Genomic DNA, 19,635 nt, shown 5'->3' on the forward strand with positions numbered 1-19,635 from the left:
AGAGGGATGCTAATAAGCAATGGATATTATTGAAATAAGTTAAATTTTGGGCTTTTTTATATTTTTTATATGTTAGGCTTTTGTGTAAATAGTCAAACTTTAGAATCCATAAAAAATTGTGTTTTAATAAACATATCCTAATAATTATAAAGGAATCCCTTTTAACACATATTTAATACTATATATTTATTTATACTTTGAAAATCCCTAATTGACTTCCCCATTTTTGTATCGCCCGTTTCCAAAATTTCCAAATATCCCTTCCTTCTGTTGAGTGATCGATTTGTAAAAGCGCGCCTCCAAAACCCTCACTGACCTCACTGTTTCCGGCGATTTCGTCTCTCTCTCTTCTGCAGACATTCGTCACGGTATACCCAAGTGTCTCTGAAGACAGACATCACCTATGTTTTCTATATCCACACATTCATTTTGATATTTGTTTGTTTGATTCAGGAGGGAAGATGCATCAAGGCTATCAGAATAGTGGAGCTGCCGATTTGGCTCAGCTTCAAGCCACCATGCAAGCAATCGAATTAGCCTGCAGTTCATTTCAGGTCAAATTCATCTCCTTTGATTGCTTACATCAAAGTATAATTAACTTCATGTCCTCCAATTTTGATTTCTGAGAAACTGGATACTAATAGTTTCTAATGTGCTTGCAAAAGAAAAAAAAACACCCAAACAGAAAAGTATTGATGTGCAAGTATATTAACATTGGTATCGCACAAGGATTAGTACTTGCAAGCTAAGAGCACTCTGGTATTTCCATATCTGAAATCAATTCAACTGCTAAACCATTTGTCATGCATATATTGTGATACGCTCAAATTACATCTTTTTTTGATGAAAAAAGGTAAAGCTCAAATTACATCTTTTAGGAGCGGCCCTAACAAATATAGTGACTCGCAAGAGTCGGATGGAGTTTGAGCATTAGATTTAGATATTATATGTGGAACTAGCAATCTTAGTTTATCCCCCTAAATATGTTTGAATATATTAAAACTACTAGATTAAGACTAACTATTAAGACTTCAGGTGTGCTGTATTGAAATGATGGAAAAACTCTCGGATTTCATACCTAACCCAGGTGTGCTAATGGATATAATTGACCAAGCTTTCTTAGTTGATGTGGATTCCATGACTAGCAATTCTCAGTTATCCACTCAATATTTCTCAATATTGAGGGGCCTAATCCAAATTTAACTCCATTGGGTCAAGAGGATTGCTCTAAGATCAATTGGTTAAATTACCCATGTGTGATATTCCTACCACTTGTTCAATCACTTCATTAGAACTAATTGACCTTTCAACTAGCCTAATTCCTTGCTAGTTAATTTAATCAATCCTAATTTCCATGCGTCAAGAAAGAATCAAGACATTTACAGCATAAGTTAATGTTTGCAACCACTATTACATTAAATAAGCAAGAAATTAACTAGATAACATTGAACCTAATCATATACAAGCTTGTATATATTAATCCTTCAAGTTCACAACCTAGGGATGGGTTACAAACCTAGTAGAATCCTCGCTACTCATAAAAGAAAGAGAGATGACAAAAGTAATCAAACTACTACTACTAAATAACCTTAAAAAGGTAAGAGAATTCAAACACAATGATGTTGATCCTCCAAACCCTTCCAAAGTAGTCAAAGCCATATTACTCTACTACAAAGGTTTCTAGATAATAATAATAATAATAATAATAATAATAATAATAATAATAATAATAATTTTAAACAACCTAGATTACTATTTATACGAGCTGAAACTATTGGACAAAATTACCTCTGTGGAGCTAAAATGTAGAGACAAAACATGGAGACAATTGGAAATTGGCTCCACGTTTGGTCCTTGGTCATCAAGTTCAGGTAGAAAATGTGGAGTGAAATTGTAATTCATGTAGCTGGGAAGACTAACAGACTTTGGCCATCAACCTAGGTTTGTCCAATCATGGATACGTTTCCCAATCGTCTTCACCTTTTTCTTTAGTTGTCATGCTCCAGCATTTAGCCAATTTTCAGCATTTTGGAGTCCTCAGAATTGGCTCCTCGAGTCATTTCTAAACATGCTGCAATCCTTAACCTTCTGCCACTTCACTTCTTTGCTTCTGATTTCATCTCTTCTCAGCTATTTTGATTCATTTCTTTACCAATTGTTTCCTTTGAGCTCAAACACGGGAAAACAACCAAATTAAGTTAGTTTTAGGCTATGGAATAGTACTTAAAGAATCATAAAATTGAATGAAAAAAAAATGAATTAAGTTGAAAAAGTGTGAATTTATCACCATGTTCAACTGCAAGTGTAAAGTCAAGACGTATATGCCCATACTGTTGTAGGTATGTACTGCTTTTCCGTACAAAGTAGCCATGATTTGATCCTAAGGAACAAAGTGATTTTCTGAACAATATCAGAGTAACTTATTTTTACCAAATCAAATGATCCAATACACATGCTGTGAGGTTCAACTTCTAGAAAAGGACTTCTGATGGAAAGTTCAGAGCGGGTGCTAAAAATTTGGGTTGTGCTGCGTCCAACTGAACTATTAAATTTATGTTAGTTTAGTCATACTTACCTGAAGAATTTATAGTTGGTTGTATAATTTTGAAGGTCTAATTAAATTGAGTAAGAGCTCAGTTTAACACACTATAACCTGCAATGGAAGTATGTTTCACTTGTTCGTTATGATTTGGAAGTGTTTCACTGCATTTACCATTTCATTAATCCCAATTTGTTGGTATGAATAACCTGGAAAGCTTTTTTGTCTCTCCTGCTGTCTCTGTTGAGTGGTTCAATTGTTAACTATTTGGCTTTATGCTCTGATAATCCATTCCATTCTATTCCCTTTTGTTGCTGATAGGTTCTGAATTCTTGGTTCCACGTAATTTACTTGATAATTGTTCTGAAAGTTGGTTAATCCTCATAATCATATTTATATTAAGATCAATCACAAATGCAGACATCTGGGATATGTTTGAGCATATAATCTTTTCTTCCTCCTTTTAGCACATAATCTTGTTCGTGTAAATACGTTTAAGACCTTAGAAATGACGTGAGATTTAATTGAATTGGTTTACCTTCTTACTATCCGAAACAACCTCTCTACCTCCACGAGGCAGTGGTAAGGTCTGCATATACCCTACCCTCCCAGATCCCACTTACTGGGATTTCACTGCGTATGTTGTTGTTGTTGGTTTACCTTCTTACTGGCCATTTGGTGTTGAGCTTTTGTTCTAACAAGTGTCCTGGACAGTTTTGTAAATAAACTCTCTTTCTCCCAATTTATATGGTACTCTTTCCATTTTTAGGACGTACCACAACACCATTCTATTAATAATATTGTCTCTATATATATAACTTTCACAACTTTCTAGAATTCAGCTTCATTTGACAATTTAGGTTTTAAACTACAACATTGATGTGATATTTTCTACATCGATCAACTTTCAACCATTACTTTAATATTTTCTTCCACTACAACAAATTTGATATATAACTCAAGTTAATATCTTAAAGTCGTGTCAAGTCAAACAACAATTTATGAAGTAGGATGAACGAGACTTTTTTCTCCCTTTTTTAATCATAGTGACCACATTACAGGTTCCTTAACATATGCACAAAATTATGTGTCGGCACGTGGGTATCTTGAAATTCTTATATTAAAAGTATTTTAATTATTTGAAATTTTTACGTGTGGACCATATAGAGAGTTTGGTTCCTCAAAAGATTACTATGCTGTAGAGGTTATTTATCTAGCTCATAACAATTAATATAGGATGCTGACTAATGGTTTTCCTGTGGATACATGCCTTATACATTTTCTCTGTAACTTCTTGTTAGTGGCCATTTAACTTGGATTTTAAGTCTCAGAGAAAAACTTGTAGAACCTTATTTTATTGGGAAAATTATACAAAATGTCAGCCCATGAAGTTTATTTATCATCTTTTTAGCCCAATTTATAAAAGTTACATAAAATGACCATTAGGTCATATTCCCCCCCCCCCCAACCAAAATGGCCATCTGCATTCTTTCTTCTTCTTCTTCTTCTTATTACTACTCTGCTTCTTCTTCTGTGTTTGCTTGTTCTTCGTCGCCTGCTTGTTCTTCTTCATCATCTTTTTCTTTTGCTGGTTTGTTAATCTTCTTCGTTCCTTTTTTCTTTTTTTTAATTAAACATGCTGAAAACGTGAATTGTTTTGAACAAATTATATATCTAAAGAGTCGAAACATCGAGAAGATTTCATATCTAAATTTTGGGACTGTTTAAAGATGATTTGAATTGATCGAGATTGAATAGTCAATGTATACTTCATGTATAATCAGTGTATATTTGATGTATAGTCAAACTATATTCAACTTTTTGAGTGTATCATAATGTATAATCAATGTATAGTTCATGTATAGTTAAGCTATATTGTACAGTCGGTGTATACTTTCTATGACTTTTGACAAACTATATTGTATAGTCAGTGTATAGTCAATGTATACTTCCTATGCCTTTTGAATATTTTTTATGTAAATAAAACATGACTATATTTATTGTAAGCTAATTATTTTATTGTATATATTTAAAATTAGCTCTTTAAATTGGCAGATGCATATGAATCCAGCAGCAGCTGAGGAAACCATTTTGTCACTAAGCCAGTCTCCTCAACCATACCATGCATGCAAATATATTCTGGGTAGGTCCTTGTAATCATCCTCTTCATAGCTCTCTAAAATTTTCAAAGTTCAGACTCACTATCACCATTGCACTGTTTCAAGAAACAAATAAATGCGAGCATATGAAATGATAATTATTTTTGTAGAGTAAAATTACTCTTTTATAGTTATGTTGTTGCCTGATGGATGAGGAAGTTTGCTTTCCTTGTGTCTATGAGAAACAAAGTTGCTAAATTCGATGAGCTTCCATAATTGTAGAACAAGCTATATTTTTTGACAATGGTAACTGTATATTCACACCAAAAGGCATTTACAAACCTGGGACAATAGTGGGGGAGATAGATAGTTTAGTCGATTTCATAGGACAATTGTAAAGTTTCATGTCTAGTTGTTGGTCTTGATGTAGAACAAGCTATATGATGTCATAATGTCAGCCAATGGTGTATGCAGGATTTTACATAAGCGGTATCACCTTTTAAAATGAGAAACAATAAATAAATAATGTAACACCATAGTAAAAAAGAACAAAATATAAATAAAACACAATTTACGTCTACTACTATACCTTTCTTATATATATTTTAAAAAAAATATTATAACATTTTCTCACTGAGTTCTTTTTTTAATGTATCTAAAACAACCTCATTAAATAATAGTACTAAATATTTTTATACAAAGTACCAAATAATTACTAAAGCTATTTGCAACGAAAATGGCCTTAAGACTTCGGAGCAAGTACTCTGAGTAACTTGTAGTAGCAAGATGGAACTTCATTGGATTAGGCGGCTCTTAGTAGGGATATGGCCTTACTATGGGGCATTTGCGGACGGCATGTGACATTGACTGCTGTTTGTGTGTGGGCACCATAAGCTCTGCTTGCGACGGGCTGGTTGGCATTGACACCTAAGTTGTTTGGACTCGAGTGTGTGTATCTGGTACGGGTATAGATCTAAAGGTTGGATTCTTCATCATGTAAATTTTCGGATTCAAGAGTAGGACCTGAGTGCTGGGATGAAGCCTGTAAATGTATATTATGACATATAAAGTAAATATATCGATTAGTTCAGGGGAGATTTGATGATAACGGGAGAGGAAGAACCTAACTCCGTAGATAGGGGAGATGATAGAGAAATTACAAAATCAGGGGAGACTGGGCTAGCAATACAGAGCTCAAACACAGAAATAGTTAATTGGGAGGTGGAGGAACCTGTACCAATTATGGTGCAACAACAACAAAGGGCTCAAGATGTAGATAAAGCGAATTCAACATGGGTACAACAGAACTTGATAAAACTGGGGAAAATCTTTGGGATCGATTTCCAAGGGCATGAAGAGGAGGCAACATAGTTACTGCTACAAATAGACAGTTGCAGTCAAAGAAGGAGATTGTTAGAGCAGTTAGCAGAATTAGATACAGAAAGGGTAAATAGAACTCTCACTGTGGAGGAAACGACAAAAAAGGCTGCAGTCTTACTTGAGTATGAAGAGCTAGTCAAGAAAGAGGAAGTTTCATGAAGACAGAAATCAAGAGTACTATGGTTGAAGGAGGGAGACAAGAACACCAAATTCTTCCACAAAATGGCAAATGCTCACAGGAGATATAACAATATAGATCAACTCATGATACAAGGAGAGGTTACTCAAGAGAAAGGCAGAATTGAAGGGGAGATAATAGCATATTATAAGAACCTGTATAGAGAAACACATCAATGGAGACATTCTTATAATAATGTTGAATGTCCAATGTTGACTGAAGAGGAAAAAATGTCCCTGCAAGGCAGATTTGAGGAGAATGAAGTTCTAAATTGCCTAAAGCTATGTGCAGCCGATAAGGCTCCTGGTCCAGATGGGTACACAATGGGTTTCTTCATCAAGTGTTGGGATGTACCGAAGAAAGACATCATGGACACATTTCAAAACTTTTATGAGCAAGAAGTCTTTGAGAAGAGTTTCAACGCTACCTTCATTGCACTCATTCCAAAGAAAAAAGGAGCCAACGAGTTAAGGGACTACAGACCAATTAGCCTCATAGGGAGCATTTACAAAATACTCTCCAAAGTTCTCACAGAAAGGTTGAAAGTTGTGATAGACAGACTGGTGGACTCACAGCAAATGGCTTTTATAAAAGGGAGACAAATTATGGATGCAGTGTTGATTGCTAATGAAGCTGTAGATTCCAGGATTAAGCAGAAGAAACCTGGCATTCTATGCAAGCTGGACATAGAAAAAGCATATGATCATGTGAATTGGAAGTACCTTTTGAAGATTTTAGAGATGATGGGATTTGGACAAAAATGGTTGAACTGGATCAGCTTCTGCATTTCTACAGTTAGCTTCTCTGTTCTGATTAATGGGTCCCCTGCAGGGTTTTTTCAAACTCAAAGAGGACTCAGGCAGGGTGATCCATTGTCCCCTTTCTTGTTCTTAATTACTATGGAGGGGCAGAATAATATGCTCAAGACAGCAAATATGAGAGGATGGGTAAAAGGTTTTGATGTGGCTAGAGAAAATACAGAAAGCTTGGAGGTGACACATCTTCAGTATGCAGATGATACACTGATTTTTTGTGGAGCTGAGGAAGACCAACTGAAATACTTAAGGGTGATCCTGGTGCTGTTTGAAGGGGTATCCGGGTTGCACATTAATTGGATTAAAAGTTCTATGTATACTATCAATGAGGTCAACAACATAGACTTGTTAGCTTCAATTCTAGGGGGTGAAGTAGGTACTCTACCTAAAACATATTTGGGTATGCCATTGGGAGCAAAATCCAAGTCCTTAGAAATTTGGAATGGTGTGATAGAGAAGTGTGAGAAGAAGCTGGCCAGACGGAAAACTCAGTACTTGTCAAGAGGGAGAAGACTGACCCTTATTAACTCAGTCCTGGATGCTCTCCCAACTTACATGCTGTCTCTATTCCCCATCCCACCAGGGATCACTAAAAGACTAGACAGCATAAGAAGGAAGTTCTTGTGGCAAGGAAACAAAGAGAATAGAGGCTTTCATCTAGTTAAATGGAATGCAGTGACAACTGGAAAGAAGAATGGTGGTCGGGGAATAAAGAATATGGAGCTACATGGCAAAGCACTCTTAATGAAGTGGTTGTGCAAATACTCAAATTGAAACCAAACACTTTGGAGAAGAGTGATAGGTGCCAAATATGAGAATGAAGATAGTTGGATGACTAAGATTGTGACCACACCTTATGGGATCAGTTTATTGAGATCCATAAGAGCATTATGGGAGGAAGTTAAACCCAAATTCAAGATGAAAGTGGGGAATGGGAACAAGATCAAATTCTGGAAGGATGAATGGCATGAGAAAGGTAACCTGGAAACTCTTTTCCCTGATATTTACAATCTGGCAATGTTCCGACAAAGAACTATGGACACCACAAGGGTGGAATTTCATCTTCAGGAGAGAACCAAATGACTGGGAAGTGATGAGGTTGGCAGAATTCCTCAACTTGGTTGGAAACTTTACTGGACTTCAAGCATATGAGGATATCCTTTGGTGGAAAGGCAACAATAGAGGAGAGTTCAAAGTGCATTCAGCTTACAGGCTGATGGATCCATCAAGCCAGTAGAGTCCCATTTGTCCTTGGAAACAAATATGGAAGTGTAGAATTCCACACAAAGTCTCATGCTTTATTTGGCTGCTAGCTAAGGAAGCTGCCCTGACTCAGGATAATGTAATGAAAAGGGGGATAACCTTATGCTCTAGGTGTTTCCTATGTGGGGAAACCTTAGAAACTGTAAACCATCTATTTCTACACTGCAAATACACTCGGATGCTTTGGAGGATTTTCTTGAGTCTTAAAGGCATATCCTGGACTATGCCTAGGAGAGTTACTGAGGCATTGTACAGCTGGGAGGAGGCAGGTGCCCTTGCAAAAGACAGAACTAGATGGAGAATTATCCCTGCTTCAATATGGTGGGCAATCTGGAAAGAAAGGAATTCCAGATGTTTTGAAGGCATAGAAAATAGTGTGCAGGATGTTAAACTAAACTGCATTTTGTTGTTATGTTTTTGGTGTAATCAATTATACTCAAATGACACTGCCTCTATAGTTGATGTTTTAGACTCAATATAGAAATAGAGTAGGAGTGTCTAGAGTGCATCTGTATATAAGGTTTGAGTACAACCCATGTACTTTTGTGATATAATACATCGTTATCATTTTCAAAAAAAGTAAATATATTGATTAGTTAAAGCTATTAAACTAAAACTAATTGAATTTAATTAGTTATAAGCACTGAGGTGATGTCCACTTAAGAAAATGCTCATAGGCACTTTTTTCGAGGCATCCTTCTAAAACCCCTTTTGGGTTTTGGAACCCATTATGGTGGAACTGTTCCATCAAAAAATTCTTCTTTTTTTCTCCCTTTTTCTTTCTATTCTCTAGACGTCCTGTTCCTTATGACCAGGATGGACAATAGAATTTATTTTCGATCAGGGGGAAGTCATACCATATCACCGAGTTGAGATTAAAGGTGGGGACATGGTATGACTGGTAGAGAGTAGCTGAAATAATATGAGAAGAATGATTCTAAGTAAGGGGGCTCTCACATGGATCTGGAGAAGACTCAGCGAAACATCTAGATTCAGAGGGAACACATTTAAAACTTGGAGTTGCAGGATTATGTTACCAATATTTTCACGTCTTTGAAGTCTAACATGTACGACAAATTTATATTTTTAATATCCATTAAAGGTACGGAGAGGGCAATTATTATACTTCTAGAAAATGCATTCAATGAGGGGTGGGAGCTGTTAGGAGACAAAATAAATTCCTTCATCAATAGAGGAGTTTACTCCATTCTTAGCTCTATGTTTTGTGATCAGAGGTAAGGTTGCCATGTCCCCCTCTAAGTTCTGTAATTTTGATTATGATATCTACATGGAAAGTGATTAAAAAAAAATCACCTCACACTAGCAAAAAAAAAAAAACTTGTTAATATTTATTCAAAAACAGGAGGAATTTACTCTATCATAAATGATTACTATTTAATTAAGTAAACATTCTGTAATATTTTAATTTAGTATAAGGATAAAATAGTAATCAACTTTATATTTTGGAGCTTCCCACTTTTAATAATATATGAAACTAGTGAAATTATCCGCGCTTCGCGCGGCAATATGAAATATTTATACGATAATAATATGAAATATGTACTATTTAGGTTAGTATCGAATATATAGGTAATATTAATATTTCTCTTCATCTGCGATATCATAGGTTTTTTCATTTTTTTTTAAACATATAAAATATAATTCTTTTTGTATATGTATATAGTAGAACAAAATATTCACCGTGGTGAAGTAAATGGAATAAGAGATAATATGTTGAAATAACAATGTATTGTATTACGTTGAAAATATTTTATATATTTTAATTTTCTCTATCTTTTGTAGGAGTACTAATTTTCTATTCAAACTCTGATTTCGTCAAAACAAAATTGATTTTTTTATTATGTCATTATTATATTTACTTATATAATTTTTTAAACATTAATTAAATATTTATAAAATTTATAAAAAATGAAACATACAAAAGTTATGAATAATATTTAATATTAAAAGTTACAAGTAAGATGAAGAGACATGAGTTATACAAATCAAAATTTTAAAAATTCTAGCAAAAGTAACTAAGTTGCTAATACAATTCAAAGTGAAAAAATAATCTCTAATTATGCTTCATATTTTTTCCTTCTACCATCTTCCTTTGCAAGTAGATCCGCCATCATGTTTTGATCCATAAGTCAAACTTTTCATTATATGCAACCAACTAAATAGAAAAAAATATCATTTACCAATTAAAAATAATTATGTCAAAAGAAAAAACGAAATTTAAACTATATGTAATATATTTGTATATTATCTTTTCAATAGTACTAACAATACTAAACAATAATTATTTCTTGAAATCTAACAAATATTATAATCAAACTATATTATATCCGGAAAACTAACTATTAGAAAGAGCAATTGCATACAGACAACACATTGTTAAGAATTACAGCTATTTTTTTTAATCATACTTGCTTGATGAATGATAATACAAACATAAAAAAATATTAAGAAAGCATGTCTATGTACATAAAAATAAAGACTTGAGAATGAAATATATCTTACATTCATATTTTTTTTTGTTACATGTTAGTTAATTCACAAACAACTATGATGAAGAAGAGAAATTATAACTTTGTATGTGAATCTTCATGAAAATAAATATAAATTTATATAGATAAAATAGAGAAAATGAAAAAATAAGGACTTGAGAATGATATATTTATTAACTTCATGTACTTTTTTGTTACATGTTAGTTTCATTCACAAACCAACTACGAATTTATATAGACAAAACTAGAGGAAATAAAAAATAAAAATTTGCAATGAAATATTTCTTACCTTCATGTACTTTTTTTTTGTTACAAACCAAACCAATATAATGAAAAGAGAAAGGATAATTGTGAATGTGAATCTTCATGAAACTAATATGAATTTATAGGCAAAATAAAGGAATACCATAAGACATCATAAACTTACAAATTTAAGTTTGGAGGTTATGGACATAAAAATTATGAGAGTTATGAATATTATTAAGAGTAAAAATTAAAGAGGGGCAAGTCATGGGTAATAACTCCTTGTGAATAAATTAAAAAATAAAGATAAAAATACTTAAAATGTAAAATTTTTTATTATGATTTCATGATTAGTTGTGAGATAAACAAATAGAAAAAAAGAACGTGGAGAGTTTTTTTGTTGTAAATGTTCCTACATTAATAAAATATTTTTTTTGTAATAAATTAAGTAATATATTTTTACAATACAATAATTAATTTGAATTAAAAAAAAGTCAAAAAATGATAAATTATGTTTCTCCTTTTATTACAAGTGAGACAAATAAATAAAAAAAGAATATGAAGAGTTTTTGTTATAAATGTTCCTTCATTAATAAAATATTTATTTGTAATAAATTTAAGGAATTTATTTTTATAATATGATAATTTTTTTTTTTTTTTAAAAAGCCAAAAAAAAAGAAAAAGGCTAAATGCAAATGGAGGCCATAGAGAGGTGCCACATCACCTTGTCTATGATCCTCCTTTATATATATATAGATTTACTGGTTTGCTCATGATGAAATCTATACACAGGTACCAATTTCAAAATATATGACAGTAACCCAAAAAGCAATCAATACCCAATCAATCTATACTTCTTGGTCATATATGTATTCAAAGCACTCAACATACGGAATCAAATCTAGTGTGAATTCCACACCCACACCCACACCCACACCCACAGCCATGCTGCATCAACACGGTTGCAACAAAGATTTCGAAGAGACCGATCAATATAGCTTGGTAGTAGTGACTTAGAAACTTCGGACACCAAGGGATGAGACCAACAAATTATGGGGATTGGTTGGAAAGTAGCCTATGACGTAAATGTTGACATCCAAAAAGGGAATATGAAAGAACATTGGGATAAATTTAACCCACCAATGATTTGGTAAAAATGTATAGCCACCCATTCACATGTTATATTCTATCTTTTTTTTACTAGAAAATATAGTCTAAATAATCTTTGCTTGATAAAAAAAAAAATATGGTCTAAATGTAAAAAGCATATTCCAAGGAGCTACCTATAAAAATATCTAAAATTCTGTGAGATAAATCTATGTTGCTCGTCTAATTATTGTTGTTATAGAAATACCAGAATTTGCGACTTTTCTAACCACATACGCGTACTGCACAATATATTTTCTTTCTTAAGAATGAAATTCACCATATACATGATTTTCAAAAGTTCATTAGAAACTTTGGCCTCCTGGTAGCTAAAAATTTACAGAATAATGTTCCTATTTACAGAATAATGTTCTATTTATCATTAATGTTACTTTTTCTTTTACCAGAAAATTCTCAGTTGGCAAATGCTAGGTTCCAGGCTGCTGGAGCAATTCGAGATGCAGCTTTAAGGGAATGGGTATTCCTTGAGATTGATGACAAGAGAGGGTTAATAAGGTATGATGTTGCTTAAATAATGTTTCTTGAGAAGATCGATTGTGTATAATAGTTAGAATCAATTAGGGAAATATTGTAATTATGTATTCTTGATTTCTTCCCAGTTTAGAATATAGTTGTAACATGTATGTACTATTTAAATACCCTATAGCTTGGGAGAAAAACCAAGACATTCATTCTTCACTTTTTCAGTTTTTTTTACATGTTTAATTTCTCACACGATGTTAGAGCTAGATTAGGGAAGTCGTTGTACATTACTAATGACTTCCGGGAGAAAGAAAGATGGTTGCCTTGCAATTTTCCATTCATTGTCAATCTGTTTTGATGATCTTCTATTTTTGTGATTGCTATGATAAAGCACCACCAGGTCAGACATTCTCTGGCAAGCAAACACCAATCATCCCCGCTGAAAAGGGAGCCGTCATGCTAGGTAGAGGAAAAGATCTCTAGTGAGATTTGTCTAGCGTGTGGGGGCATGTGGCTTTGTTCTGGCCAACTCTTGACAAAGAACTTTAGTCCTTGAGCCCATCCCTATTTTTGATGATATAGATCACCAGCTTGGGTTTCAGTTAGCTTCAGTCTAATTAGTCTAATTTGTCTGACCATTCTCACTTTTTAGAAATTTCCCAAGGCTGTTCTGTGTTGGCTGCCTAGACCTTTTCGACACATGACCCATCAATGTTGGCTGCCTAGTCTTCCTATTGCCGGTGATGATCCTCTGTCAGGGGAAGCCATTGATGACAGAACTTCTTTATGGGTGCAAGCGAATGTCCTTAAACTAAACAAATTATTTGATGCTGGCTTCGAAGGATGCAATAAGACTGCTTTTGAACTATTTTTGAAAATTGATCAAAAGAGGGAATTCTTCAGGCAAAATATGGAGATATACAAGAATTACAATAATTCTATAACATCCCAAAGGAGGTGAGCAATTTGTCTTTTAATATGAATTTTAAAGATGGAGAACCGAGAAGCGGGGGGAGATTCTAAAGGGGGATGTGATGGCTACCATCCGGAACTTCCATTTTCAGGAAGATTTTGAAAAGAGCCTTAATGCAACTTACATTGCACTTGTTCCAAAGAAGAATGGAGCCAACAAATTGAAAGATTTTAGACCAATCAGTCTGATTGGAAGTGTCTACAAACTAATTTCCAAAATTCTTCTTACAAAAAGGCTAAAGAAGGTGATGCCAAAGCTGGTTGACACTCAACAAATGGCCTTTCTGAAAGAAAGACAGATCACTGGTGCTGTTCTCATTGCAAATGAATGTCTTGACTCAAGAGTGAAGGATAAAATCCCAGGCATAATGTGTAAACTGGACATAGAGAAGGCATATGACCATGTTAACTGGGAGTATTTGCTTGAAATTCTACATAGTATGGGTTTTGGGAGGAAGTGGATAAGATGGATAAGGTTCTGCATTAGCACTGTCAAGTTCTCAATACTAATAAATGGTTCCCCTGAAGGTTTCTTTCCGGCAAGCAGGGCTTGAGACCAGGTGACCCACTCTCACCTTTCTTATTTTTGCTAGTCATGGAAGGCCTGAACAATATGATTAAAACAGCTCATAGGAATGATTGGATAAGGGGTTTTAATGTGGTCAAAGAGGTGAATAGTAGATTGGAAATCACCCATCTGCAATATGCAGATGACACTTTGATTTTTTGTGATGCAGAAGATAGCCAACTAAAAATTTTGAGGATAGTTTTCATACTATTTGAGTCAGTATCAAGGTTGCACATTAATTGGAGAAAGAGTCGCATCTTTCCAATCAATGACGTGCCCAAAATACAAAATCTGGTGGATATTTTGGGTGGAGAAATAGGACAGTTACCGGCAACATACTTGGGTATGCCTTTGGGTGCCAAAAGAAAATCCAAAGAGACATGGAATGGAGTAGTGGAAAGATGTGAGAAAAGATTGTCTAGGTGGAAGTCTCAATATTTATCAAGAGGTGGTAGATTAGTGCTGATCAACTCAGTCTTGGATGCATTACCAACTTACTTAATGTCAGTTTTTCCCCTTCCAGCAAAGGTAGAAGAAAGAATTGATGATCTGAGAAGGAATTTTTTGTGGCACGGTGAGAAGGAATATAAAGGTTTCCACCTAGTCAAATGGAAGACACTGCTACTTTCCAAGAAGCAGGGAGGACTGGCAATCAAAAATCTTAGGAAGCAGAACAAAAGTCTTCTCATGAAGTGGTTGTGGAGATTTCCTTTAGAAGAACAATCTTTGTGGGGTAGGGTGATCCAGGCCAAATATGGGAAGGAAGGACCCTGGAAGACTAAGGAAGTGACATCCACATATGGAACCAGTTTGTGGAGATCAATTAGAAACTTATGGCATGGCTTCTATGCGTAGACTGAATGTAATGTGAACAATGGGAGGAAGGTCAGGTTTTGGGAAGATAACTGGTTTGGGGAATGGAAGCCTCAAACGCTTGTTCCCAGATATTCATCACCTGAACCAACAACAAGAGTCGACTCTTTATGAAGTTTGATCTGAACATGGATGGAACCTTACCTACAGAAGACTGATGCAAGACCGGGAGGTGGAAAGATTGACTGAATTTTATGGAACACTTGATCAGTTCTTAGGATTCAAGGAAGGAGAAGACACTATTAAATGGAAATGTCATAACAAAGGCTTATTCACTGTTAGTTCTTCATATAGAAATATGAATCAGATGGGATCCCAAGTTAACTTTCTGCCTTGGAAGCTTATATGGAAGGTTAAAATACCATATAAAGTGGTAGTTTTTACTTGGTTGGTGGTGAAAGAGGTTGTACTTACACAAGAGTCTTATGAAGAGGGGAATACGAATGTGCCCAAGATGTTGTTTTTGTGAGCAGGTTGCAGAGACAATTAATCATCTGATCTTACATTGTAAAGTGGTTGGCCAACTGAGGAATTTGTTTACTAGCTTCAGAGGTATAAGTTGGACTGTTCCAGGGAGAACAGGACAGGCTCTAGAAAGCTGGAATATGGAGGGAAGTGGCAGCACAGACAAGAGTAGATGGAAAATTGTCCTAGCTTTTATTTGGTGGACCATATGGAAAGAAAGGAATTCTAGGAATTTTGATAACAACAGCAGCCCTCTGCACAAGATTAAAATGAATTGCATTATCACTTTTTGCTATTGGTGTAGTTCAGAGTATATAGATGACCCTGTGGCTATTGTAGACATTCTAGGGTCCTTATAAAGATGAAGGAGGATCTAGGGATAGTTTTCTTTTTCTTCATTTCTTTTCTTTATCTTTTGTTTATGCCCGACACACAAGTGTGGAGGTAGGATATGATGTAAATTTTTGGATACCAGCTCAAAGCTGATGATTGATATACAAATGTTACCTTTATCAAAAAGAAGCAAGGGGAGAATGACAACTTCAAGTGGTCAATGATTAAAGTTGTGACATGGAATGTTTGGGGGCAAACACCGAGAATAAAAGAAGATTAATTAGGAGTCTTCTTCAACAGTAGGGTGCAAATATTTACGTCCTAGTGGAAACAAAATTGGCAGGAGTAGATACACAATTGATCAAACAATTGTGGTTTAACAGATGGCTGGGAGAATTACATCAAGAGGCTGTGGGGAGAAGTGGGGGTATAACAGTGTTATGGGACAGGAGAATGTGGAAAGGTGAACTGGTGGAGGCTTCTGGGCTAGGAATCACATGCAGATTTGAAGGCATTAATATGAACATAAGTTGGTTCCTAAGTTCAATTTATGCTGACTGGAACGAAGTTATCAGAAGGGAATTGTCGAGGGATTTAACCAATCTAAAGAGCAATTACACATGTCCTTGGGTGTTTTGTGGGGATTTCAATGTGACAAGATAGCACACAGAAAGATCAATTGGACAGAGTTAACAATGGCTATGTCTGAGGATAGATGCCCTCAGAAGAAACTTCCTCTGGCAAGGCAACTGTGATACCAGGAAGATACATTTGGTCAAACGGTAGTCAGTGATCACCAGCAAAAAGTATGGTGGTATGGAAATCAAGTACCTGATAACTCAGAACCCTAGTCTTTTGATGAAATAGTTATGGAGGTTTGCCTCAAATGAACAATCTCTCTTGAAAAAGGTAATTAGTCAAAAGTATGAAATGGATGGGGAATGGACAACCAAGTCAGTCACTACACCTTATGTAGTCGGTCTATAGAGGTCTATCAGAAATTTGGGGGCACAACTCATGAGTAAGTGCAATCATCAAGTGGGTAATGGTTTGAGAACATCTTTCTGGTCAGACAACTGGTTAGGTCAACGTCCACTAAAGCAACTTTTCCCGGTTTTCTTCAGCCTGAATCAACTACAAGATACCACGGTAGGAGAAGTGTGGGATGCTCATGGTTGGAATCTAAGCTTCAGAAGACACCTTAATGATTGGGAGATAGATAACTTGGCAGAATTCTACAACACTCTCAATCTATTCAAAGGCCCCTCCTCTTTGGAAGACAATCTTGCATGGAAAGTGGATAAACAAGGGAGCTTTCCAGTCAAGTCAGCTTACAAAGAATTTAACCATTCTAACAACCAGATTAATTGTTGGCCATGGAGACTAATTTGGAAAGTCAAAATTCCTCACAAAGTGGCTTGTTTCATTTGGCTCATGGCCAGGAAAACAGTCCTATCTCATGAAGGACTTAAGAAAAGGGGCTTCCACTTATGCCCTAAATGTTATATGTGCAGAGAAGAATCAGAGACAATCAACCATCTTTGTTTACACTGAAGTTAACTGGACAACTTTGGAGGATTTTCCTTAATTTAAAAGGGATCACGTGGTGATGCCAAGAGATACACTTCAAGTGTTGGAGTGCTGGAACAAATATAGCACTCTGTCAGAACAGAAAGAAAGATGGAAGATTATCCCTGCTTGTATTTGGTGGACAGTTTGGAAAGAGAGAAATCAAAGGCATTTTGAAGATAATCATAGCTCTATCCAGAAACGGAAGATGAAGTGCCTAGCCCTTTTCTATTTTTGGTGTAAACATGAATATATGGAAGATATAGAATCTTTTATTGATGTTCTAGGATCTCTGTAAGTAGGCTATAGCTTAGTACATCTTCCTATATTTCCTTGTAAGTATGGACAGCTGTAGTTTTTATGCAGCATATAGTTATACAAAAAATGTTACCTTCTCAAAAAAAAAAAGGGAATGTCACTGTTAACTCTGCATACAGATATCTAAATTATCTAAATTCCATTGGAATCCAAGAGATAGAGTGGCCATGGAGGATGACACGGAGAACCAAAGTACCTTACAAGGTAAATTATTTCTCTTGGCTATTGACTAAGGAGGAAGTACTGACTAATGAAAACTTGAACAAAAGAGGTTTTCCAGCTTTGCTCTAGATGTTTCTTTTTGAAGAACAAGTAGAAACGATCAACCATCTCTCTTTACATTGCAAGCGGATCGATCAATTGTGGCAGATTTTTATCAATATGAGGAAAATCAAATGGGTGAAGTCAGGAAGCATAAAAGAAGTATAGAAGTGTTGGAATAGGGCTGTCAATGCAGCTAAGAAGGATGAGAGCTGGAAGATTGTCTCAGCCAGCATATGATGGGGATAGTATGGATGGAGAGAAATCAGAGGTGTTTTGAGGAGTAGCAGAGCAACATTCAGAAATTTAAGTTGAATTCTCTAGCTCTGTATTATTTTCGGTGTAAACAGGTAGTGATAGGTCAAGCAGAAGACATTTATACAACTATAGACTGGTTGTAATCTAGTAAAGTATAGGAAATCAAATGTAAGATCTACACTTCTGACTGGAGACTTTTGATGTAGTATACCTGTGAATATATAGATTAACTGTTACCTTCCAAAAAAAGTAGCTTAGGCTTTCTGTTATTTCTATATATCTTTCTCATCAATGCCAAATCTGTAAGATATACAACTCCCCCACCGTAGTAAAGAATTGCCCCCCCTCCCCAAAAATAAAAGGGAAAAAATGATACAATACATCTTTCTGCTCTGGTGTTCTTCTAAAATTTAGTCATTTACTGCAGCTTTCTCATCAATGCCAAATCTGTAAGATATACAACTCCCCCACCCTTGTCAAGAATTGCCCCGAAAAAATGATACAATACATCTTTCTACTCTGGTGTTCTTCTAAAATTTAGTCATTTACTGCAGCTTTTGTTTTCACTCTGCTACACAACATGCTAGTTCACCTGAGGGCTATGTTCAAGCAAAAGTTGCATCTGTAGCTGCCCAGTTGATAAAAAGAGGCTGGTAAGTGGCTCTATATTGGAAATTCGTAGTCAAGCAGATCATAATTCACGGGTCATATAATGTACTGCTAACGCGACTTGTTATGTGATTCCAAAAGTAGTATATTTATGCTGTTAAACTAGCTGAATTCTGTATACACATATCTGTGAACACACACACACATGTATGCATTATAATTTTTTTGATATACTGTAACTTTTGTGATTTAATTATATTTGATACACCGAGGTTTTGTGATTAAACAAAAGGAGATTTCCCCTTGAGACATGGTCTAGTGGTAAGAGCATAGCGTGTGATGTGTGTGTTAGGTGCACGTCACTGGTTTGAACCATGCCACAGTCAAAAGACTGGTATTTAATTGGAGGAAGGTTGAGGGATGGGCCCATTATCCACCGAGTTTTTAACCAGGCGCCACTGGCCCTCACGGATTTTTTTGGTTATAACATGTGTATGGATGACAGTGGTATACCTCTGCAAGGGAAATAAATATGTTTTTGTGGTTGTGATTTCTGGCTTAGAATTAAAAAAATATACGTTACCAGGGAAATAACTGGGGTAATCTTTGTAACCTGGAGACTGTGCTAGATAAGTTAAAAAACATACAAGGAAACCATGTTTTATATTTAAGGGGTGCAAGGGACTTTTCAATCTTCAAAATGACAAGTTTATTTTTATGGCATCTTTGATCTTTTAATTCTAGCATGCTATG

General features: G+C 35.1%; 1 protein-coding gene across 7 annotated transcripts in view; it reads left to right on the forward strand.

Annotated features, from left to right (window-relative positions):
- Window positions 1–214: 214 nt before the first annotated feature.
- LOC125863085 (uncharacterized) overlaps window positions 215–19,635 on the forward strand; it is an 84,327-nt gene continuing 64,906 nt past the window's right edge. For 6 of the 7 annotated variants that reach the window (XR_007446096.1, XR_007446097.1, XR_007446098.1 and 3 more), the window contains exons 1-5: window positions 215–368; window positions 454–554; window positions 4,595–4,682; window positions 12,581–12,689; window positions 18,828–18,926. Coding sequence is in view for 1 of the 7 variants with exons in the window: in XM_049543235.1 (XP_049399192.1) it covers window positions 462–554; window positions 4,595–4,682; window positions 12,581–12,689; window positions 18,828–18,926 (389 nt within the window). In the remaining 6 variants the exon portion in view is untranslated. Of the gene's footprint in view, window positions 369–453; window positions 555–4,594; window positions 4,683–12,580; window positions 12,690–18,827; window positions 18,927–19,635 lie in introns of those variants that run through there. The other variant, XM_049543236.1, reaches the window with a different exon arrangement.

Source organism: Solanum stenotomum, chromosome 4 (genome assembly GCF_019186545.1).
Source record: "Solanum stenotomum isolate F172 chromosome 4, ASM1918654v1, whole genome shotgun sequence".
NCBI lineage: Eukaryota > Viridiplantae > Streptophyta > Magnoliopsida > Solanales > Solanaceae > Solanum > Solanum stenotomum.